Source organism: Hyalella azteca, unplaced genomic scaffold, assembly GCF_000764305.2.
Source record: "Hyalella azteca isolate HAZT.00-mixed unplaced genomic scaffold, Hazt_2.0.2 contig5093, whole genome shotgun sequence".
NCBI lineage: Eukaryota > Metazoa > Arthropoda > Malacostraca > Amphipoda > Hyalellidae > Hyalella > Hyalella azteca.
Window position 1 is genome coordinate 51,635 of NW_025935295.1, and position 24,950 is coordinate 76,584.

The following is a 24,950-nucleotide window of genomic DNA, read 5'->3' on the forward strand; positions in this document are numbered from 1 at the left end:
GATTTTACACTCCCTTATATTCTGCCCATATTGCCAGATAATTTGTCGCTTAACTTTGCGGCAATCAAGAAATTTCTTTTAAACTACTGAACAGATTTCAACAAATCTTCGTATATAAATACCTAACCTCCCAACGATGATGTTTAGCTTGTGACGATTTTTCTATTTTGCTTTCGTTCGCAAGTTATACAGATACAGGAGGAATGACCAGCTTTTCTACCAGCCTGTTTAACCAAGAGCCATTTACAGTGGGGGGAAATAAATATTACTACACTTGAAAAATCATATTTTAATGTTTGTAAGTACACAAACTTAACAGGAAAAGTGATTTAAATTATGTATAGAGACGCATAGTATTCAAAAATACTATCAAAAGAAATTAAATCTCAATGCAACAAAAATGCATTGTTTTTTGTTGCATTGAGATTTAATTTCTTTTGATAGTATTTTTGAATACTATGCGTCTCTATACATAATTTAAATCACTTTTCCTGTTAAGTTTGTGTACTTACATACATTAAAACACGATTTTTCAAGTGTACAAATATTTATTTCCCCCCACTGTATGTATATCCGAATACGCACAGCCGTATAAATCGCAAATGAAGGCAAAACAAAAAAAAATTGTAACAAGCTAAACATCACCGTTGCTGAGGTTAGGCATTAAAATACCAAGTTTTGTTTAAATCTATTCAGTGGTTTTGGAAGGAATTTCTTGATTACTGCAAATTTAAGCATGTATTGCTGTTTAAATCACAAATGAAGGTGAAATGAAAAAAAAAACTCACAAACAAAGGCACAATAGAATAAATTTTTTTGAGCTAAACATTACTGTTTGGTAGTTAGGACTGTAAATTCAAAATATCGTTCAAATCTGTTCAATAGTTTGGAAGAAATTTTTTGATCACTGAATTTTGGCCCTTATTACCATATAACTATGGCAAAAACAAATGAAGGCAAAATTAAAAAAAAATAATTCACAAGCTAAACATTACTATTAGGTCCTAATGAATACGTGTACCAAGTTTCATTGAGTAAAGTTCATTAGTTTGAGGCTTTACTCAACACTTACAGTCTTTAACAGAATCAGATCAGGCTTGGAACATGCAGTAAAATAATGTGACTTGGACTGTTTTGACATTAAAAAAAAATAACAATATACGTAGCTCAAAAAGTTCTTGCCTTGGAAAAACTGTGTTGATGGCTCTTAGCCTCTTAAAGTACCATGAGGCATGAGATAACCACAAATGCAAGAAAAAGATATATTTTATACATTTACTATGAAACTTTTTGTATCACAAAAAGTATCTGCTAATAATAATATGCTTTTAAAAATTACTTTTTAAAGACAATATTTCTGATGAATCTGGTGTCTTAGATGTTACACATGTACAATGAATTTCTAATTTTATTTTCAAATATAAAAAAAAATTTCAAAATTATTCATTCTGTCAAAGGATTCATGCATTGTCTCTGAACAAAATTGCATTGGTTAGCAATAGCAGATTGATTGGACAGCTAGAAGTGTATCAAATATGGATTGATTGATTTGATGTCGGTTTGAAGATGTAGAAGAAGTCATGTGTCATGATGCATGGACTGCTTGTTACTGAAGTTACACCTGGACTCAGCAATTAATTATTATTTAATTCAAGTCTTCGTTTTATAATTTTCAGATTATTTCCTTTTTTCTCAGCTGGTGCTTTGCATATGGATTATAAGATTTGTAGCAGACAAAATTATTTGTAAATTTTTTTTAATATTGAAAAAAAAAATTAATTTATGTACCGTAAAATGGGGTAACTTTGACCACTTTTTTTTCAAAATGATGACAATTTTTTACTAGATAAGTTAAACTTGAATTGAAACCTGCAAAATACAGGTCTATACTCTAGCTTTACTCACCATAAATTGCTGGCTCCTGCCTCTCATAGTTTTGATGTAATTTCAAAAAAAGTGATGGTCTTTGTTACCCCAGCTCTTGGGGTTTCTTTGACTGGGTGGTAAAATCAATTTTATTTTTTGGTAAAATAACTCCAAATAACTCCAGGCTGTGGTGCATTGTAGTAGAACTCTTCTAGTTACATATGCAAAAGACAAATTTTAGGAAAGTGTCATAGTTTGCAAATGGGGGGCGCCGTCCGCAAACGGGCGAAACCGCCGAAACATGACCATCTAATGGCAGCCGTGATGGGGTAACATTGACCGGTTTGGAAATTAAGTTAAGGGGACCGTCTAACCTAAATTGGAGATAGCCTATAACTCCTAAAGTTATTATCCGATCATCATGAAACTTCACATTCAAACGTAAAATGTAAAAATAAAAACATTTTACTTCTATGAATTTTTCGAAAAAATTGATAGAAAACGTGATATTCATAGAAAACGGCAAAATAACGGTTACTATAGAAAATCTATCTCCTCCCACAAATATCGTCCTACAACATCGAGACACGTATCATTCGATTCGTAAAGACCATATCTATCGACGTGGCCATCGNTGTATACTTCAATGAGGTCCCCACGCAGACGTCGATAACTGAGGCTTGGAAGCTTCATAATCTTCAATCTTTCTTCATAGGACTTGCCCTTCAAGCCTGGAATTATCCTTGTTGCACGTCTTTGAACATTGAATCTTTGAACATTGAATTGACAGAATAAATAGTTTTTAAATAAATTTTATGCATTAAAAATATAAAAAAAAAATAATTTTTTAATATTCGAAAATAAAATGAGAAATTCATTGTACATCTGTAACATTGGAGACACTGGATTCTTTAGAATTGTTGTCTTTAAAACGTAATTTTTAAACGTATAATATTTTTAGGTAAAAACTGTAAACGCGAATGGCCGGACGTGTGAAACCTGTCTCTTATACACATCTAGATGTGTATAAGAGACCGGCTATAGAGCGACGTCAGAGCCGACGTCAGAGGTCCGCGCACTGATATCGGCCAATAGTACCAACCATACTAAAATGAATAAAAAACAAACTAACGCACGCACAGAGATGCCAATTACACCGATTTATGCGCCTGAAAAGCAGCTTTAAAATGGACCAAAAAACGAAAAAAGTGAAATTTTTCGATTTTTGGGTTAGACGGTCCCCTTAAAATTACTATATATAAGACTCTGTAGAGACTGAAACATAAAGAAAAAAACATTAATAGGTGTATCAAACATAAAATATGTTATATAGGTACCTATAGTAATTTCAGCTTAATTTCCAAGCCGGTCAATGTTACCCCATCACGGCTGCCATTAGGTGGTCAAAGTTACCCCATTGGGGGGTGGCGCCCCCCATTTGCAAACTATGACACTCTTCCTAAAATTTGTCTTTTGCATATGTAACTAGAAGAGTTCTACTACAATGCATCAAAACCTAGAGTTATTTTACCAAAAAATAAAAAAATTAGAGGGGGTACTCTGACAGGCTTTAAATAATAGGTAGCTCTTTTTCGTGGGTCACATTTTCAATTTTTTAACCTATTAGATATGCAAACTTTTTCAATCTTCCTATTGTGTTACGTAGCCTCAGTATTAGGCCTTTGATAACCATCGACAAAATTTTTCTATTTCAAATCGTTTTTGAGTTTTGGGGGTTTTTGTTAAAAAAACGAAAAGTGGTCAAAGTTACCCCGCCGGTCAAAGTAACCCCATTTTACGGTAGTAATTATTTATTCTGTCAATTGATTTATGTATTGTCTCCAACTTTATGCAAGTGTGCTGTGTGCAAAATTTCAAATTGATTATGATTGGACAGGTAGAAGTTGTCAAATTACAATTATAAGATTTATAGCAGAAATTTTTATTTTTAAATTTTGCAAAAAATTCAAAAATTGATCTGAAATTGTGCAAAATTTCAGATCAATTGGACAGGCGCGTTATCTCTGTCTCTCTCATTCTCTCTCTCTATCTATTGCTCTCTGTCTATTTGGACAAATATAAGTATGTTAAATATTGATTATAAGATTGTAGCAGACAGACAAACAAACAAGAAGTGAAGTTAAAGAGAAGTCTTGCAAAAATGGCACAAATTTTGTACCCATACAAAATGATACAATATATACCTTATAATCCTACCTACCCAGTACGGCAGTAGGGTAAACGTGGTATATTCCGACATTGTAGGTAATTCCGTCACCTCTCCAGCTTTTCCTTTATATTAAGCTTTGATTTAGTTCCATGCGTTCATTGACGGTTGAAATGGTGACGTCATACATTTGCATGTCGAAATACTGCAAAAACACTAGGTCTTGGCCATCTAGTGGGAAAATATTGAGATCCAAAGAGAGACAATGCATGCCACCTGGTGAGATCATCGAAAAATGTGTCAAATTTGACAGTTGACATGGCTCTACCAAATAGTGAATAACTGATTTTATAGGATGAATATTATGGTTTGAGACTTTTAAATACGTCTGTGAATATATTAGGAATCCTTTAAGTATACTTGTATTTGTTTTTGCAGTATTTCGACACACAAATGTATGACGTCACCATTTCAACCATCAATGAACGCATGGAACTAAAACAAAGCTTAATATAAAGGAAAAGCTGGAGAGGTGACGGAATTACCTACGATCTCGGTGTCGGAATATACCGCGTTTACCCTAGTGAAGTGTTTTGAGAGTCATGTGAAGGCAACAGAACGTACGTAATGCATACGTTTTTTTATAGTTTTTCATTTCTCGATGCGTCCTTAATGTGTCGGAATATACCGCGTTTACCCTACCCCCTCAGCCCTCTTGTTGCTCAACTAGGTATTTCTACAGGAGTACAGGTACAGACTCCATTATTTTCTATCTAGAATTATCACTTTTTGAGTCCCACATTGGCACACTCCATACTCCAAGCCCAACTGCCCATTATTTGCCCAAGGGCCAAGGGAAGGTAGCCACTACTAGCGAGTAGCTACTAGCGGCCATAGTGGCAAAGCAGAGAGTTTTTTAGACTCTCCCACAAGTTCAATTTTGATTACTATAAGTAGACCAGTAAACTTGAGTAAAGTATCATGGATACCAGCATTATCATACGTAAGAAATTGGTTTAAATATTGAGTAATTGAGGAAATTAAAAATGCACTGATTCTAAAAAATCTCTGGTTTGCCACTATGTACTAGCCAGTAGGTAAGGAAAGGTAACTAACTTACTGACGTAAACCAGAAAACATAACATAACATAGTGGTCAGCGCTAAGGTGTAGGCCTGCTGTGGCCTGTCGCTGATTCTTTTAATTTTCGTGCCTTGTTCACACTTCACAGAAGTCTGGAAGATCTAAAATCGTGTCATTTGACAGGATCTTTTTTTCATGACTGACGATAGTTTGAAATAGCTACTGGACTTCCACCGGGTTCGAGATATCTATTCTCGTCATAGTCAAGTGAGAAAATTAACGCATCTACAATAAAAGTAGACAATTTAATGACATGTTAATTTTTCCTACTACCCCAGTCCCCAAACCCAATGACCCGATCTTCGGAGTCCCCAGGAACGAAGTACCTAATTTCATCACTCCAGACTGAAAACAATAACAAGCGACCATACATTCAATTTGGGCGCCAACTGTAACAATGACTAGATATCATGTTAAGATGACATTGCCTGATTTCAATTATTTAATTTGGGTCTTACTTTTATTTATAATGCCAGACTAAGCCCACTTTCTGACGAGTCGTAATATATTAATATCGAAAAGCACGCTATTACTCGCTACCAATCGGACGATGAATACTAAACGTATTTTGGCAAGTTAATTGAAATATTGCCAACCTTATTTGGGAGACTGAGTACGCCCATCAATATTCATTTTATTCCATAATTGCAAGAAACCACAGAGGATTAGGAATATGAACTTAGGCATGAGACTATCATGATTTGAGAATATACAGAAAAATAGAAGTTTTCTAAATTTGTGAACGGTGTCACGTATTTTCAAGATTGCAAATGTGTTTTTTTTATTCTGTCAATTGATTCATGCATTGTCTCCAGCTTTATGCAGTGTGCAAAATTTCAGATCAATTGGACAGTTATAAGTATGTTAAATATTGATTATAAGATTGCAGCAGACAGACAAACAAACACCAATTATTACCAATTGGATGATGAATACTACCTTGGTAAACGTATTTTGGCAAGTTAATTGAAATATTGCCAACCTTATTTAGGAGACTGAGTACGCCCAGAAATATTCATTTATTCCATAATTACAAGAAACCACAGAGGATTAGGAATATGAACTTTGGCATGAGACTATCATGACTTGATAATACCTATACCGAAAAATAGAAGTTTTCTAAATTTGTGAACGGTGTCATGCCGCAAAGAAACCAACTTGATAGAAAAACGACTCGACTATCGCTACAGGCCCATCCGCAGGGATGCGCAGTCTACTCAACAGTTTTTTGATGTATAATAAGTACATAACCTTAAAATGGTTTGCTTTTCTGCAGTCAAAAAACCTAGTATTTACCAAGTCTCCTACGTACGATACTATAACGCTACAACCCCATCAGAATGATGTTGAACCAAGATCTATTCGGAAATACACTACGCACAGCACTAGGAGACCAAATAATTCCCGTTCTTATTACTAAGCTGATTCGAGTGTCTAGAGCGATTGCTGGCCAGGAAGAGAGATATTCATTTTGATTCGAGGAATTGCGTACAAAATGTGATCAAGGCAAAAAAAATTCTGAATTAATTTGTCATCAAAATTACCTACAACTGATTTCCGCAACCGAGTCTGTGTTCCACCCCCAAATACCAAAATAATTCATAAACCTTTTGGTATTTGTAAATCAGTATTTTCATTCCTCGGAGCTTCAACAGAATTCAACTAGGTGGAAGCACAGGGAGAGGTAATCACTACAAGGCATTTGAGTAGAGTCGTCAGGAGTTGAGGATGTGGAACAAATTGTACAGGTGCAATTGATAATTTCAAGAAAACAGAACCGATTACTTCCTTATACAGTGATGATTTTAATTCATAACAAAAGTTAACAGCAACTCAGCAAGCCAACCCTCTCATAATTATGGCGACGGTCACACTTCTTACGATTCCGAACACCAAACTAATTCGATTTTCACAATCTGATTTTTACAGTGACGCAGAATCGCTAAACACACATTTCAAGACGTGCAGATGCCTGATCTTGCAAAATTTTAAAATGAAGATATTAAATAATTGATACAGCCATACAGGCTGTATACAGAGTTCTCACTTTCTTATAGATGTTTTTTGAACGCATGGTAAATTTCACATTCGAGAAGAGTAATTAAATAAAACTTGCACAAGACACACAATGTAAGCAAAAAGATGACACGATTGCGACCAACGGTTATTGGAATGGTAAAACATTTCGATCAGTAGCAGATCAAACCTGATATTCCCGCTGCCTTGTGTTAGAAATTTAGATAAATAACTTTTTGAGTGAATTGAAAGAATCGTGAACGATAAGTTGGAAAAACTTTCTCAGCAAGACCTTCTGTATGGAAGTTGACGAAAATTTATTTCAACTCAAGTACTACCTACCGTCGTGAAATTGTTGATGTTAGACAGGGCAAGAATTTTCTAACAACAGTTAGGCGAGTCAGGAGAAAAATATACCAACTGAAACGTTCATGGAGAACCTCTATATTACAGAGGCAGAGACAGTGTACGTAGTTATTATTATAGTACGAGAGTTGAGAGCAGACGATTTCCCATTTGAAAAAAAAAACTATTTCAGGGGGCAAAAGTTACAATTTTTCAAGGGTAGGAAGCAGCTGCTGGAGATGAGCAACAAGTTGGACGCGAGGCACCTGGGTCTCCTGTCGAGTGGCGGTGCAGCGAACGTTCACAACTCCTTCCTGCACTTCGCTCTCTCCCACCCCCACCACCACCGGGATGCCATGTTCTTCTGCGTGCTGCTCGTTTAAAACAATCATAATTTAACCGTGATTTTCTGGAGGCGAAATAATGAACAAATTAAAAGAACATGTCACCTCGAACTTATTTTTTTAGCATGAAGTTGAAAGTCTACAATCACTTCAGAAAAACTGGAAGGATTACAATGAGCCATTATCGGGTTCCACTATGACGCAGATAGTCCAATCCCAATTTTATTTTTTATCATGACAATATTTACCTCAGACATTCTCTGTTGGTCAGTTAAGCGTTTGCAGGTCACACTTGTGGTCGCTATGATTTATTGGCAACGTAGGAAGCGAAGTTAAGCTTATCTTTAGGCTTAAATGTAGCCTGGAGTCACTATCAAATAGGTATTATCTAGTACCTTTTGAAGCGAGTTACATTGTGCCAGATAGCGTCAGAGGTTTCAGGGACTGTTATGGCTCTTGGAACGGTTTTCAGAATAGTGGCTGGCATCTTGTCTCAATAAAAACTTAAAAGTTACATTCTCTTTAAGGTAGACTTGGGCTAAAATAAATCTTATTTCTGCGTACATCTTAACAATTCTCAGTTAAGGAAAAGTGCCGCCGAGTACAGATTTTAGATAAATTTGAAGCAGACTGGTCGTCAATTGCCGGACTTGCCTGCAGTTGACCGAGGAACTTGGGGTTCATTTTTCGCGAAGTTTCAGCCCTGATGCCGGACTTGTGCAGGAGAGCGCACAGAGCGAGCCGCGGCTCCAGCATCCCCTTGCCGGCGCCGACGACCAGCACGCTTGTGCAGCTCGAGCGTATCTGGGAACCAGTGAACTGATATCATCGCGATCTGATGTCATTATCTCATCAAACTAAATTAAAGTGTATTAAAAGCTGGAACCAAACTTAGCACCAAAAAATTCCTCACAAAAGGACGTTGTAAAAATTAAAAATAAAATAACAAATAATTGAAGAAAAAGACGAAATTCTAACTCACGATTCTGGACACGTAAGCAGGTAAGATTTGGGTACTGGAAATTAGCATCGACAGTAGTAGGTACTTCTCAGAATTCCATCAATTCAATTTTGTCTTAATTAATGAAATACAAGTTATGAATCATGTGACGTAAAAGTTTTCTTAGAGCCAAACTTTCAAAAAATAGTTACGAGTTCCTAACTCCGTTTGCCAATCACTGATGGCCATTCAAGCTAAATCCACCAATCAATCAATCATAGACAAGAAATCGGCCGCAACGTATACTTATGACGCTGGCGTGTACGCAAGGAAGTATTGATTGTACAGCCCCAGGAGCCCAGGTTATAGCAATAGGCCTGGGTTACAACAAAAAAAAAACACATACGTCCCCGGCCTATTTTTGATCGGCTACTGACCTTGATCCCCTGCTGTCTTATTTTGCGTTCTTGAATAGTGAAGAGTCTTTCAATGCCGAAACTGACGCCGACACAGGGCACGGTTCTCTTCTTGGCATCGAACATACCCACGAGGTTGTCATAGCGACCACCACCTGCCACGCTGCCCACTGCCCCTCCCTCTTCATCTTCCTCCTCGCCTTCCTGCTTCTTTTTGATCTTCTTACTGGTGGGACCAGAGTCTGCATCCTCCCCATTCTGGTTCTCCTTCAGTATTGCTTCGTAAATCACACCTGCCAAGAGATTGAGGCAATTATAACCAAAACAGAATATGAGAAGAATATGCTTTGAGGAAAAATAATGACTTTAGAGCATTTAGATTTGACACCTATCGAATATGCTAAAATTTTAGCGCAGAAAATTAATTGAAAAACTCTAGTAACTGGAAGTAATCTAACACGAAAACATTTAATAACCTGAACAAACTTGGACTCGACATAGTGCAATGGTGAATGTTCATAGCTTGCTTCTACACCATTAAACACCGATTTAAAAATTCGACAATTCTTAGTTGAATACCACAACCTGGAACTTATTGGAGAAATGAGCCAGAGTAAAAAGCCCTGAATGAAACTTAAATGCAAATATCCACCCACTACCTTATAAATGGTGAATAATAAAATTTAAATAAAAAAAATAAATATAAATACAAAATAAATAGTTGATTTGCTCATAAATGCAAATATCCACCCACTAACTTAGGAACATGGTACTCGTACGGTATAAGAATTTTTAAATACCGAGGTCCGAGCAATAGCGGGAAGGGAACTGAAGTCACTCTAAAAATGAGGCAATCAAAACCATGATCTAATGGTAGAGTAATTGTTTCCAAGATACCAGCTGCTAAGTCTATGGAGGCAGCTGAAGTTGTTCTTAAAAAAAGGAAACAAGCCATGCTTAAAGCCGCCATGAGTGAGGGCAAGCGAGCAGACACGCACCTGTGTAGTAGTCGAGTCCTCGCGCCAAGCTCATGTCGAGCAGCAAGCTGGCGTCGCATTCCAGCAATGATGTGTAGTGCAGCAACAGCTCTAGCTCCTTGATGGCTGCCTGCCGACACGCACAAAAATTATTTCCATTAAATAATATTTCACACGAATACGGGTATATAGGAAGCAATTTTCAGTGAACTGTGCAAGAGTTATTTCTAAAGAGAACCAGAGTAGAAAAAATTTTCATCCTCAAAAATGTTAATTTCAAAGTAGTAAAGTAGTAAGCAATTGCAAAATGTTTTTCTAGAAACCTTCACTAACTAAAAGCAAACAATAACTCAAGCGGCGCCTTTCAGTAAAGACTCGCCTTTAACTGCCATTGTACGATTCCTTACGAAATGTTACCATTATAAAGCCATACCCATAATAATCCTCAAATTATTATGTAGGGATTTTCTCACCACTCACCTGTGCATCTTCATTATTCTTCAAACGCTCATCACTCTTGAGCGCGTCAAGCATGTCCTGCTTGCCATTAAGCTTGACATATTCGCCGATCCTGTCAGCAACATCAGCCTCCAGGCCTTTCTCATCGACCATCTCCCTCCTGACCTCAGACCAGGGGCTCTTGTCGAGCTTGTCTACAGCAGAGCAGATGGGACGGAATTTGTCACTCGGCACGCCACACGCTCCAAACACTCCATCCAACAACTTACGGTGGTTTACCTGCCCAAACATTAACTTCATTTTTAAACCTTAAGAAAAATAAAGATCAAACAAAAGAAAACGAATAACGGGTTGGCAATGTAAGTAAATGTAGATTGTTCTGTCAAAAAAGAAGTGATATTCTAACATAGCAAAATATAAATAGGTTCATCAACCTAAAAAAGCACAAGCGATATAATAGCTAGCATGATACATTTGTAAAAGCCTGACCAAACTAAAACCATTTTCTATTTAGCATAATGACTTTCCAGTTACCCAACACTATAAAAACGCAACCTTATCAGAGTTAATGGAAAGAAACATGATAATCAATAGCAAAATATGCAACAAATACATGTGAAAATGTAAGAACAGGGCTTCACACTATGGAAATCATTTATGCTTAAATGCACTTTTAAAAATATACATGAATAATTGGAAAAAACATTTGACATACATACGTGAACACCTTTTCATTGAGAGCCAAAAGGCAAACCAAATATAGAGGTCGAAAATGCGCCATTTGTACATTAAATACTGAAACAAATTCAGAATAGAAGTCAGACTAAAATCGTCAGATTGCCACTAATTGCATTCAAAATTAGTGAAATTAGAGACAACATTCGTTTACATCGTCATTTTGAAGAAAATATAGTATTTGCTGGAACAAGATCTCACCTTGATCACAAAGTCGCCCAGGTCAAGACTGGACAGAACCTGATGGATGACTTGCACACACTCAGCATCAGGCAACATCTGGTCATAGGAGCCCGCAATATCGAAGTCACATTGATAAAATTCGCGATACCGTCCTGAAAATATTAGAAAAAATCAAAAGTTAACTGTATGCTACCGAAATGAGAGCAAATCATACAAATTTAGTACTAAACAATTTTACGACTACAAAATCAATTCAGTATTTACTGGAGAAGATTTTTGACAGCAATTAGCATATTCATGAAGAGAGGAAAGTATATATAATACTCTTTTAAATAGAAAGTGTCATGACATCGGAACAAATTGCAATTTACACCAATGGTGAAGCTCTTTTTCTCAGCAAAACTGTTTCATATTGATAAGAAAGGTGTGGTAAGATAGGTCCCAAAATGTGGTAAAGATGGGTCCCAAAATGCGTTAAAATGGGTCACAAAATGTGTTAAAGATGGGTCAGAATATGTGGTAAAGATGGGTCAGAATATGTGGNATGTGGTAAAGATGGATCACAAAATGTGGTAAAGATGGGTCACAAAATGTGGTAAAGATGGGTCACAAAATGAAGTAAAGATGGGTCACAAAAGAAAATTGCTCATAATACAACCTTTGGTCATGGCTGGGTTGTCACGGCGATACACGCGAGCAATGTGATAGCGGCTAATGTTCCCAATCCTGTTCTGGGCAACATAGCGAGCAAAGGGAACTGTCAGGTCATAGCGCAATGAGAGGATCTCTCCTCCTTGGTCTTCCAAGTCATATATCAACTTGGAATCTTCTCCATACTTGCCAGTCAAAACTTCCTGCAGGAAACATTTTCTTCAATAGTACTACCATGTTGTGTTTTGGTGAGTTAAAACATTATAATTCATTGCTTTTATTGATCTATCCATTTTTTAACCTTAGAGATTTATATCGACAAATATTTCTTATAAAAGATAGATGCAACTCAACAAGCACAAATACTAACCTTCAATTCAAAAACAGGAGTCTCTATTTCTACTGCGCCATGCATGTGGAAAACGTCCAAGATTTTGTCAAACACCTGCACGAAAATGAAAAAGTTTATGTGATATGAGTAACAATACAATCAGCTACATAATCAATCTTGAGACAAATATATACCATTGTTCGATGAATGCAAGGGGTTGAAGGGAGGCAGAGGAAAGAGCTTGCAGGTTCGAAGAGAATACCACTACATATAAAAATGTTTAAAATAATCATTTATTGATCTTTGATACACACCTAACTTAGTTATCATGTCCAAAGGAATACAGCATACCATACGTCAAAATAATTGCATCAAGAACATTATGCTAGATTGTCCGGCAAACTGCGCGAGGGAGAGTAAACTACACTGAATGTAATTAATAATCATAAAAACTTAATTTTACCATTGTACTGCAGCAACAGTGTTAGTAAAATGTACTTAAATGGCATTTTCTTTTTGTGGTGTGCCCACGTACTGCCTGTTACATTCCACTGCAGCCCTCGTGCAAATACGAACCAGCGAATTCTGCAATACTTCTAAAATATCAATTTCTAAACAGAAAGTCACCTTTCTCCTGACAGTCATCTCGGGTGGGTGGTAGTCACGTGTCCCCTTGGGTGTTTTCAAGATGAGCTTCGTGCCTTTGCAGTTGCTTCCGATACTTTTCTGGCCTGGTCTTGCTGGACTTGCCTTCAGCTAGCCAGAGACAAAAGGCAAGTGTGGTAAATTTTCACTTAAATTACAACTTTGTTTTGATTTTGAATTGGAAAGAACAAAATATTTTTCACAAACAAAAGTAATTGATTTCCACTTAAATTAAAACTTTGTTTTAATTTTGAATTGGAAAGAACAAAATATTTTTCACAAACAAAAGTAATTGAAAAAAATTTAAAATTATTCCTAGAAGTTAGAATATGCTTTTGATGGGTACCTTCATCATCTTCCTACATCTAATTGAAATTTTAAGGGGGCTTGCTGAAATTTAGGCAAGAGATATATTTCCTAATCTTTAAAATAATGAGCCACAAGAACAGGTAGGTATACCAGTATACATCTGAACCAGGAAATGAAAAAGCCATTTTACTTCATGTCAATGTTGTCAAAATAAGTTTCTTTAGTTCAAATTTGTGGCATTATAATTAGAATCTTGATTTGACTTGGAGCTTTATGGACAACATTGCTCCCTTTGGTGAGAGCAAGGTCCATTGAATAAAAAAGTAAAAAAATTCTGAACTTACAATGTATCAAAATTTCAAGATCTTGTGAATGGAGTACATAACTTGAACAAAAGAGACTCACACATTTCTTTGGTGACAGGGAAAGTGTTGGAGGTATGGAAGATGCATTTCTCGAGTTCTCGGAGATACTATGCCCATCGATGGAGGTTTTCTGAAGCAGCAAACTCAATTTTCCATCAATCTGAAACAAATTCAAATATTCAATTGTATTGATTTTGGTTTTAGGTAGTTAGAATGCACGCACATGTTAAATGCAGAACAAGCTTGATAAAAAGGAATTATTTAAAGAAAATTTACCCAAGTATTTAAAGCAAGATTCATAATATTCAACATGCAAACCTATTTAAGTAGATACCAATCATTAGTAGGTACAAGCATTGAAAAATTAATTATTAAATTTGGGAACAACAAGTGTAAATATTTCTAAGCCTAAATAGCTGGCCATGAAAAAGTGATCCAGAACTAACTGAAGTTGCTAAACAAATATATATCAAAGTACCTTGAAATTTTTGCAGTAGAGAGTAGCAGCAGAGAACCTGGTAATTCTAGCAGCAGCTACCCTTAGATGTTCCATAGTGAACAAGGCTTGCAAGTCATTGAGTGCATGAGTTTAGAGACAGATTGTTACCACTGCTACTACCTCACTGCAACCATAGAAACTGATATCACAATTTGGTAAACTATGGTATTTGAACATCATTTGTCATATCATGTCCAAGACTATATTGTTTCAGAAGCATGTTAAAGCTGCCCATAAAAACAAAAAGTTATAGGCTTGTGTAGTCCCTGCAACTGATAAATGAAAATCCCAAGAAACTTTGAAGAATTCTAGCAGTATATAGGTACAGTATACATACATTGAAAGATCCATATAAGGTCATGGATGAGAACCTAGAAGCCTTGCCTTGATAAAAATTCCAACATTTATTAATGAACAAGATAAAACCACAAAGAGCCAGCAAAATAACATTTTCACAGCAGAATATAAATACCTACTAAAATTGAGAAAGCCCTGAGTAATCCTCAGTAGACAGGTTTGAACAAACTCCCATGTGAGACTCATCCAAAATATGTTGGAAGATCTGAGTGGCCAAAGGCAGGCTTGAAAAGCATTAGTTACCTGTGTCTGACCACAAGCAAGATTAGTGTTTTGAGGCAAGGCTTGGCGTTGCTGGGGGCTGAGGGCAGCCATGTGTTGAGCCCAGCGCACCACATTAGCCGGTGTGTTTGGAAGCTTATCCGTCAAAGCAGAGTACACAAGACTGTCAGCAAAAGTTGCCTCAGAGCCAAAAATAAATGCTTGGCTGCTTAACACAGCATCTAGCACTGCCAAATCCTGTAGAAGAAAAATAATTGGAAATTAATTCACTACTTTGAATCAGTCATTCAGGCTGATTCTGCACTAGTATCATATTGTTCAATTATAAGTAATACATATCTGCAAAGCAAATTTGTTCAAAGATAAAAAATTTCAGAAAAAATTCTAATTTATGAATTGTGCAAAGGCAATAAACATGATAAATGTCTTAACATGGATTGATATTACTAAAAATTTTCCATAGTTTATATTTCAATGCTTTTTTATATTTTTACTTGTTGGTTTGGTTTGCAATTTGTACAAACATACCAACAAATGTGTCAAACAAATTCATACATCCAAGAATGACCAATCTTGTCAATCATTGATTAATGTTTAAGATATTTGGAAAAAATTTGAGTATTTTCATTTTAAACATAAACATTTTAGTATGGTGCGGCAATTACAGCCTCAATTCTCAGAGGTATTGATTCATACAAACTGTGAATTGTTTCCAAAGGAATTTTTACCCATTTTTCAGTCAAACTCAATACAGCTCTCAAAACTCCCTCCAGCTCCATAACTGGAAACTACTGTCAAACAGGGTAATAAGGGATGGTTTTGAGTGAGTGTTTTTTGTTAATAACTTCTTACCATGACACATTTCATAAATGAGTTGGGCTCATTTTAAAGGCCTTTGCGAGGGCTATTGTATGGGATCTCCAGAAAAATTCCACGTGCTATTTGTAAGGAGGTGCTGATGCATAATAAAAGCATCCCAAATTACCCTTGGAAAGGGGTAATCCAGGACAATTGAAATAAAACTTAATTTTAAAACGTTGTATACATGCAGAGTGTACTCATTCATTTCTACCAGTGCTCTGAAGTCCTCCTCTTTACTTGTAGATGATGAGATGATGCAGATGTAGAATAAATGACACTTTCTCTGATTTTTACTCATTTTTCCTTTATTGATAAGATATTACCATATCCACACATTACCGTATTATTGACGTGATATTACCGTATCCATGGACATGCCATTGAGCATTTACAACAACCTTGTCCACTGCAAGCTTCGTATCAGCTGCTGTACCAATAGCATTTCTTCTGTATCTGTAAGCTTACAGGATGGCTTGTGGTTTTGCACCATTTTAATTGGGTCAAGTGAATTCACTATAAGAAAAATCATAAAAACATGTGAAACAGAAGGGATATTTTAGTGCAACCATCATATTTTTTGGAGAAATAAATTATAGTTTAGGTTAATTACTTTTCATTCTATGTTGCCTGGTGCACAATTCTATCTATGACATTCTATGCACAATTTTGTGATGACCAATGGTGCATTAATTTTTTGTTAAGGGAAATTTTGTTCACCTAGCATGGTAAATGTTATATAAATTCTTTTTTGTTAATTGTTATTTTTTTGTTAACTGGAGCCTTTGCTAACTGAGGTTCTACTGTAAATGTGTTTTTAGGGGTGTCCCTTATTACCCCGGGGGTGGATGTCCCTTGTTACCCCGTCATGTGGAAATGGCCACCATTTTTTTAAATGAGCTATGCAAATTCTACCAGTCACACTTTTAAGCCAACACCAGTGTGTAACTTTTAAGCAAGTAAAATTTTTTAATACTGCAAATATATATTTTTTTGCTACAGACCTTAGCAGAAGTAATTTTCTAAAATCTCACTTATCACATTTTTTTCACTGAATTTTTTGAGGTAGTAAATTTTTTTTATGCCACTATTTTTTGTTTTGCAATATTTCAATTAGTTTGGCTGCTACAACATTTCTACAAAATGTTGGTGGACTGTCCCTAATTACCCTGTCCGTCCCCTATTACACCACTTGATGGTCCCTCAGATTTATTATCGAATCATTTAGTTGTCTCTTATTTGATTGATTTTTTTATTTTTATTTTATTTAATGGATTTTCTGAAAATTTTCCAATTTTCAATTCCAGGCCCTTTGTTTGCAATTAATAATGATTGAGTTTAAGTTCAGTATTAAGTCAAGTTAGTTTAAATATTAAGTTAACCAGTACTGTAGTACACATACCATAGTAGGGGGCAGGGCTTTTGGGCACAACCAATCACAGCTGGAAAGGATAGGATATGTATATAATAGAATGAAAGTTCCTTGCATTTCCAAGCTTTCAGGTCCTGCTTCCCAATATGCTATCTGTACTGGTTAATTTAATATCCATCTAGAATTCCACACTGAATTTATTGCAGAGTGATAAAATGACGATATAAATTCCCATGCATCTGGCCCATCTTCCTGACCATGGCACAGACATACCTAGTCACATTCTGCAATATGTTTAGTTGCTTCAATTTTAAGGCATAGTGACAGCTGTCAAACATGAGATATTTTAAAATCATTTCATTTTATTACAAACCTTCCCTTTAATTTCACTTCTTGTTTGTTTATTCACTTGTTGTTTATTTGTCTGCTACTCTGCTACAAATCTTACAATCAATACTTAACACACCTGTGAATGAGGCTGTGATCAAGCATGATAAACATCTACCTTTAGGGGCTTAGGGCCGCGACTAAAGCTTTCCGGCTATTTCCGGAACTGCAAGATTACAGCCAGATGAATTACCTCCTATCTAAATTAGATAGGAGGTAATTTTTGTAAATAAGTTTGTGGCTTGTAAATAGTTTTTCATTACTCAGCGTAAAGGGCTTATCATTAAAAATTACCCGGCGACGCATTTTGAAAATGGTCAGCAACGCTTTGGGCCTTCAAAACCCATATATTGGCAACGCTGCTTCCACCTTCTGCACCCTGGTATCTAATTATTACCATAAGTGCACGATCGGGCCACAAGATTGCAATTGTATTAAAACTTCATCACATTGGAGCCGTAAGATTTCAGAAACAAGTAGGAAAATTCCAATCTTGCCTGCGATATTTAATATCTGTCCAATTGATCTGAAATTCTGCACACTTGCATGAAAGATAGAGACAATGCTTGAATCAATTGACAGAATAAATTATTCAATACATTTAAAAAAAATTTTAGATTTAAAAAATTAAAAAAATTTGTTTTTTATGTTTAAAAATAAAATAAGAAATTCATTGTAGATTGTAGGCTACAGGTGCAACATTGGAGACACTGGCATCTTTTGAAGTGTTGTCCTTAAAAAGTATTAAAATTTTAAAAAAGCATATTAAAAGCATACCGTAAAATGGGGTAACTTAGACCACTTTTTTTCTTATCAATGATGCCATTTTTTTACTAGCTAAATTAAACTTAAATTGAAACATGCAAAATACAGGTCTATACTCTAGCTTCACTCACCATAAATTGCTGGCTCCTGCCTCTCATAGTCTTTATGTAATTTCAAAAAAAGTGATGGTCTTTGTTACTCCCCCATTTGCAAACTATGACACTTTCCTAAAATTTGTCATTTGCATATGTAACTAGAAGAGTTCTACTACAATGCATCAAAATCTGGAGTTATTTAACCAAAAAATAAAAAAATTGGAGGGTGTACTCTGACAGGCTTTAAATAATAGCTTTTTTTCATGGGTCACATTTTTAATTTTTTAACCTATTAGATATGCAAACTTTTTATCTTTTTCTATTGTGTTATGTAGCCTCAGTATTAGGCCTTTAATGCCCATTGACAAAATTTTTCTATGTCAAATAGTGTTTGAGTTGTGGGGGTTTTCGTTAAAAAAACAAAAAGTGGTCTAAGTTACCCCGCCGGTCTAAGTTACCCCATTTTACGGTAGGTATTATTTTTTCTCATCAACTCAAAATGTTAAGGTAAAACTTTAGATTAAGTGCATCCAAAAAAAAGGGTGTTTTTTTAATTAGATTTTATGGGGGTGTAGATTAAGAATCTGAAATCCGTTTGTGGCGGTCAGCATCGGAAAACCGATTCCCCCCCCCCCCACCGCCAAGGCTCTAATTTCTCAAAAAAAAATCGGGCAAAAATTGGTAAAATCGGCAAAAAAAAACTAACCTAACCTAACCATGGTTGCAACGTCATGGTTGTCTGCAATGTCATGGTTGCAAGAGTATATTGCCAAGGTGCAGAGGGTGGATGCAGCGTTGCCAATATATGGGTTTTTAAGCCCCAAGCATCGCCGGGTAATTTTAAGATGCGTTGCCAGGTAATTTTAATGAAAAGCCATTTACGCTGAGCAATGAAAAACTATTTACAAGCCACAAACTTATTTACAAGGTTGCATGCACGTGTTACCCCAAATAACTAATTTTACCCTAAAAACAGTCTGATTGTACAGCTAGTGTCAACTGAACATGTGATAATGCAGTCTGACCACTCTACTGTGACTGCAACTACGTAATCGTAAACTTGATGTTTACATTCTTTTGGTGGGAACTCATCGCAACTGATTTCCGGATGCAGACAAGCTTCACTGCATACTAATCAATCCAACATACCAGCAACCTTACTTTTTTTAAATAGTTGGCCGAAGACTGACAAATATATTAAATGAAGGAATTTCAATCTAAATGTGTCAGCAAGATCTTCTGAAGGCATAAATTTTGCTACTGAAGCATTGCCAAAGATCTTGCAATATTCATCCACTCTCTGCACAGTGGGTATATGGGTCACCGAGGCTAAGTTAAAAACACTATAAATCCATGAATATTGGGGCCAAGATTTAACTTGCATTTTACATTAGAAATTCTATAAAAATTGGCATATATAAAAATCGGTTTTACGATGCCGACCACCAAAAATGGATTTCAGATTCTATGTCAACACCCCAAAAAAACATATAATTAAATAAAAAAAAACACCCTTTTTTTGGATGCACTTAATCTAAAGTAATACCGTACCAATGTTAATGAATTTCTTGTGTATGAAAAAGCTGGGATCTATGATACTTTTTTGGTCTACCGTAAAATGGGGTAACTTAGTCCGGCGGAGTAACTTAGACCACTTTTCGTTTTTTTAACAAAAACCCCCACAACTCAAAAACTATTTGACATAGAAAAATTTTGTCAATGGGCATTAAAGGCCTAATACTGAGGCCACATAACACAATAGAAAGATTTGAAAAGTTTGCATATCTAATAGGTTAAAAAATTAAAAATGTGACCCATTAAAATTTCGATGAACAATCCGACCCATAGTGGCAAAGCAGAGAGTTTTTTAGACTCTCCCTCAAGTTCATTTTTGAGTCCTATAAGTAGACCAATAAAGTATCCTGGATACCAGCATTATCATACATAAGAAATTGGTTTAAATCTTCAGTAAATGAGGATATTAAAATGAACTGATTCTAAAAAAGCTCTAGTTTGCCACTATGATCCGACCCTTTATATAAAGGTGAGTGGGTAACGTAAGTTACGTAACCCCCATGTTAGTAAATAAAGGTGAGTGGGTAACGAAAGTTACGTAACCCCCATGTTAGTAAGTCGCGAAAAAAATCGGTTTTCCGATGCCGACCGCCAAAAATGGATTTCAGATTCGTAATCTACACCCCAAAAAACATATAATTAAAAAAAAAACACCCTTTTTTTTGGATGTAGTTAATCTGCAATAATACCATCTACACCCCAAAAAACATATAATTAAAAAAAAAACACCCTTTTTTTTGGATGTAGTTAATCTGCAATTAGTGCAATAATACCGGCAACAGTTAGGTACCTACAGTTTTAGTTATTTTCAACACATCGCAAAGACAATTTTCTCCGATTCAAAAAATTTACCAATACTTACGTAGTTACGTAGCTAGCACTTACACTGTACCTACTAACCTTGCAATCCATGGTTATTCAGTGAACCTTTTACACAGTAGGTCAATATCGTTACGTTTGTGAAATGAGCGGTCAAGATTTTGAAGAAAACCTCACGACACGACACACTAATATTGTTACCCGATATTTCTAAAGTAGTTCAAGTTCAAGATTTGTGTACCTAGTCAAAAATCCCTGCCAGACTAATTACAGCTAACCAACTTTTCTGAGCAATTACATCAAACCAACACGTTATTCAACTTTTCAGCAACGCAAAGTCGCAAACCTTTCTTCATTCAGTCAGATGTCTCAAACAATCTCTTCATCATGATCATGGCCATGGGCATATTCATGGCTTATGAAAGTTGACCTAAACTGACAGAAGCATGGCACAGCCGCACAGGCACACTGTAGTACACACGTTGATTATTGCCCTAAAACAGTAAAATATACCTCAAATTTTAATGAATGACTAATTTTATTATTATTGATCGACTACTAGTTCATCGTCATAAATTTTTATTCACGACCGCAGCATCGACTCAAATACCTAATCGGAAGCATATATGTTGTTGTGTATGCCTGTTCGAAGATAACTACGTATGTAGAATGGCTGCGCAGCCCTACACCACAAATTTAACTCGTAAACAAGCCCTGGCGCCAACGCCTACCCTATAATGCAATAACTAAACTCAGCTCACACCCAATAAGCTGTAGGTAACTGAGTCATCTCCCCACACCAACTTTAAGCAACACCTACCTCACTCCACAGCCTGCTGAATCAAATAGTCAATTGTCAACAGGTCCTACTCCACATAATTTTACCCCATACTATCACTTGTTACACACGCCGTAAGCCTTACTGGCCGCAGACACGCCGGATCACCGTAAACCTGCTCTGCTATTTGCAGGACTGGCGTAATCCCGCTGCACTCCACGGGCAGAAGCGCAAACCGCCGTCCCTATAACGACATGCCCCGACTCTCCCCCTTCGCAGCCATAAGGCTTTCTTCAATTGCTGATCAGATGTGCGCCAGGATAGGATAGGTTATGTTAGGTCCCTCCATCGCGCCAGGCGCATTACTGATCGGGCAACGAGAAAAGCCTTCTGCTGGCTGCGAAGGGGGAGAGCCGGGGCATGGCGTTATAGGGACGGCGGTTTGCGCTTTAATTAGCCTGTGGAGTAGAGCGCTATGAAGCAGTGGCTGTGACGTAACGGCGCTGTTATGTCAGGCGCTTACTTTCAAAAGCCGCGAATACGCCAGGCTGTGTTTAATACAAGCACGCAACAGTTCGGCTATTTGCTCACGGCTGTTGCTTCGGTGGCTTGATGTTATCTGGCTGATTGATTCATATCCAGGAAAGGAAATGACGCCTATTGCTTTAGGCACTTAATCACACAGGCTAATATGCCCTCTAGCGTGATTACGAGCGGAAAGGAATAGATATTGAACTGTGGGCAAGGGCTATGTAGCGGTCTATACTGCGTCCCATCGTTATCAGAAGAACGGTTTGGTGATCTATACACGACGCCTATGAGGAGGCGGGACGCAGTATAGACCGCTACATAGCCCTTGCCCACAGTTCAATATCTATTCCTTTCCGCTCGTAATCACGCTAGAGGGCATATTAGCCTGTGTGATTAAGTGCCTAAAGCCATAGGCGTCATTTCCTTTCCTGGGAAGCGCTGCCGTAGCCCAAAAATTTGACTCTTAAATCAGCCCAAAAGCCAATGCCAACCCTCTACATGCAATAGAAATAGTCAGTCTAATACCTATGCAGCTGTTCTTACTTGCCTCATCTCGCCACACCAGCTTGAAACAAGCAATGCCTCATCCCACAAACTGATACTTGGCTTTCAGCAAGTAATCATGTTGGCTAATTTGCTCTGCAGCATGCTTGCGCACGGGGTGATGTATGAAAATTATGCTGGTATTGGGCAATGCTGGGTTATTTCAGTCGTCCCCCTTTCCTGGATATGAATCAATCAGCCAGATAACATCAAGCCACCGAAGCAACAGCCGTGAGCAAATAGCCGAACTGTTGCGTGCTTGTATTAAACACAGCCTGGCGTATTCGCGGCTTTTGAAAGTAAGCGCCTGACATAACAGCGCCGTTACGTCACAGCCACTGCTTCATAGCGCTCTACTCCACAGGCTAAAGCGCAAACCGCCGTCCCTATAACGCCATGCCCCGGCTCTCCCCCTTCGCAGCCAGCAGAAGGCTTTTCTCGTTGCCCGATCAGTAATGCGCCTGGCGCGATGGAGGGACCTAACATAACCTAACCTATCCTAGCGCACAACTGATCAGCAATTGAAGAAAGCCTTATGGATGCGAAGGGGGAGAGTCGGGGCATGTCGTTATAGGGACGGCGGTTTGCGCTTCTGCCCGTGGAGTGCAGCGGGATTACGCCAGTCCTGCAAATAGCAGAGCAGGTTTACTTTGATCCGGCGTGTCTGCGGCCAGTAAGGCTTACGGCGTGTGTAACAAGTGATAGTATGGGGTAAAATTCTGTGGAGTAGGACCTGTTGACAATTGACTATTTGATTCAGCAGGCTGTGGAGTGAGGTAGGTGTTGCTTAAAGTTGGTGTGGGGAGATGACTCAGTTACCTACAGCTTATTGGGTGTGAGCTGAGTTTAGTTATTGCATTATAGGGTAGGCGTTGGCGCCAGGGCTTGTTTACGAGCTAAATTTGTGGTGTAGGGCTGCGCAGCCATAACGATAAAGTACTAAACAGTCTTTTACCGAGCATGACTTTCCGTAGGTCACACACGTTGATCGTTGGTGATTTTAATCCAGAGCTAGACTGGATAGATGGATCCTCTCCAAGGGAAGAGAATCACCCAGCATCCTTGTTCATGGAGTCAGTAAGAGACTCCTTCCTAGTCCAGCACGTTACTAAACCAACCCATTATAAAAGTAAACAGACTCCCAATATACTAGACCTGGTGTTTACCCGTGATGAATCAATGTTGGATGAGCTTCGTCACGAGGCTCCGTTGGGCAAAAGCCATGACCAATCTTTGTTTTTCAGACTTAAGTGCTGTACAGAAAAGACGCCTCGGAAGCGTGAGCGTTTGAATTTTGCGAAAGGCGACTATGATAAACTCCGTGAAGCAGTGAATGCAGTGAATATTTCGAACTGTATTAAGGACATGAATATTGTCCGTGAAGCAGTGAATGCAGTGAATATTTCGAACTGTATTAAGGACATGAATGTGGCTGAGTCATGATCACTTCTCAAGGACATGGTTATGTCTGCAGTTGATGCGTGTGTACCTAAAATTAAGCTTGGTGGAGCCAAAAAAACTAGGTGGATGAACAGTGCAGTTTTAGCTAAGCTGAAAACAAAGAAGGAAGCATACCAGCGTTATTTACAGACTCGCAGCGATGCTGACTATAACCTATACGCAAGAACTCGAAATCAAGCTAAAGAAAGCTGTCGCACCGCAGTAAAAACCCTCGAAAAAAAGTATTGCTAAAAATGCAAAAAAAAACGAAAGCCTTCTTTTTGTATGCTAGCTCGAAGTGCAAGATGAAGGACGGTATTTCTGATTTGAAAGTAGATCAGCGAAAGATATCCTCTGATGAGGGCAAAGCTAACGTACTTAATCATTTCTTCAATAGCGTATTCACTGAAGAGGACTTGAACAGTATTCCAGCTATAGAGGAGCGCCCAGTCGGCTCTAAATAAACAAGCTTTGAAGTACAAGAAGAAGAGGTTCTCAAGCGCCTTATCGCTGTAAATCCAAACAAGTCACGTGGACCAGACGGCTTCCACCCCAGATTACTCAAAGACTTAGCAACTGTCCTAGCCGGCCCTCTGACGTCACTTTTTCGAAAAACTTTGAACGAAGGAATTTTGCCGGCTGACTGGAAAGAAGCTCAAGTGTGAAGTGACACCATTGTTCAAAAAAGGTGACAAAAGCTGCCCGGGCAACTATCGCCCCTGTCAGTTTGACAAGTGTCGTTTGCAAGGTAATGGAATCTGTTGTGAGGAATCGATTGATAGATCATCTGACTGCTAATAATCTCCTATCAGACTGTC

The 24,950-nt window shown here is 37.4% G+C and overlaps 1 protein-coding gene across 5 annotated transcripts; it reads right to left on the reverse strand.

The window, feature by feature from the left end:
• Positions 1-6,179: 6,179 nt before the first annotated feature.
• On the reverse strand, positions 6,180-21,308 carry LOC108672528 (histidine--tRNA ligase). 5 transcript variants are annotated; one of them, XM_018160212.2, is made up of 12 exons: positions 20,922-21,308; positions 14,991-15,206; positions 13,932-14,051; positions 13,200-13,322; positions 12,612-12,686; positions 12,249-12,444; positions 11,609-11,742; positions 10,694-10,951; positions 10,235-10,343; positions 9,258-9,529; positions 8,535-8,684; positions 6,180-7,907 (listed from the first exon to the last, which is right to left on the reverse strand). In XM_018160212.2, exons 1-12 carry the CDS (start codon positions 20,931-20,933, stop codon positions 7,740-7,742), a joined length of 1,833 nt encoding a protein of 610 aa, XP_018015701.1. In that variant the 5' UTR covers positions 20,934-21,308; the 3' UTR covers positions 6,180-7,739. The 5 variants fall into 5 exon arrangements, with proteins under 5 accessions (XP_018015701.1, XP_018015700.1, XP_018015703.1 ...); XM_018160211.2 differs by having other exon boundaries at positions 13,200-13,328; XM_018160214.2 differs by lacking the exon at positions 20,922-21,308 and adding an exon at positions 14,370-14,514 and having other exon boundaries at positions 13,200-13,328; positions 14,991-15,034.
• Between the last annotated feature and the right edge of the window lie 3,642 nt (positions 21,309-24,950).

Bases quoted from the DNA above. Each gene is read 5' to 3' on its own strand.
- LOC108672528 (XM_018160211.2), bottom strand. The intron at 14,052-14,990 runs GTAACTAATGCT...AATTTGTTTCAG, and splicing joins TTGCTTGTGGTCAGACACAG to ATTGATGGAAAATTGAGTTT. The intron at 9,530-10,234 runs GTGCGTGTCTGC...ATCTCTTGGCAG, and splicing joins AGGACTCGACTACTACACAG to GTGTGATTTACGAAGCAATA.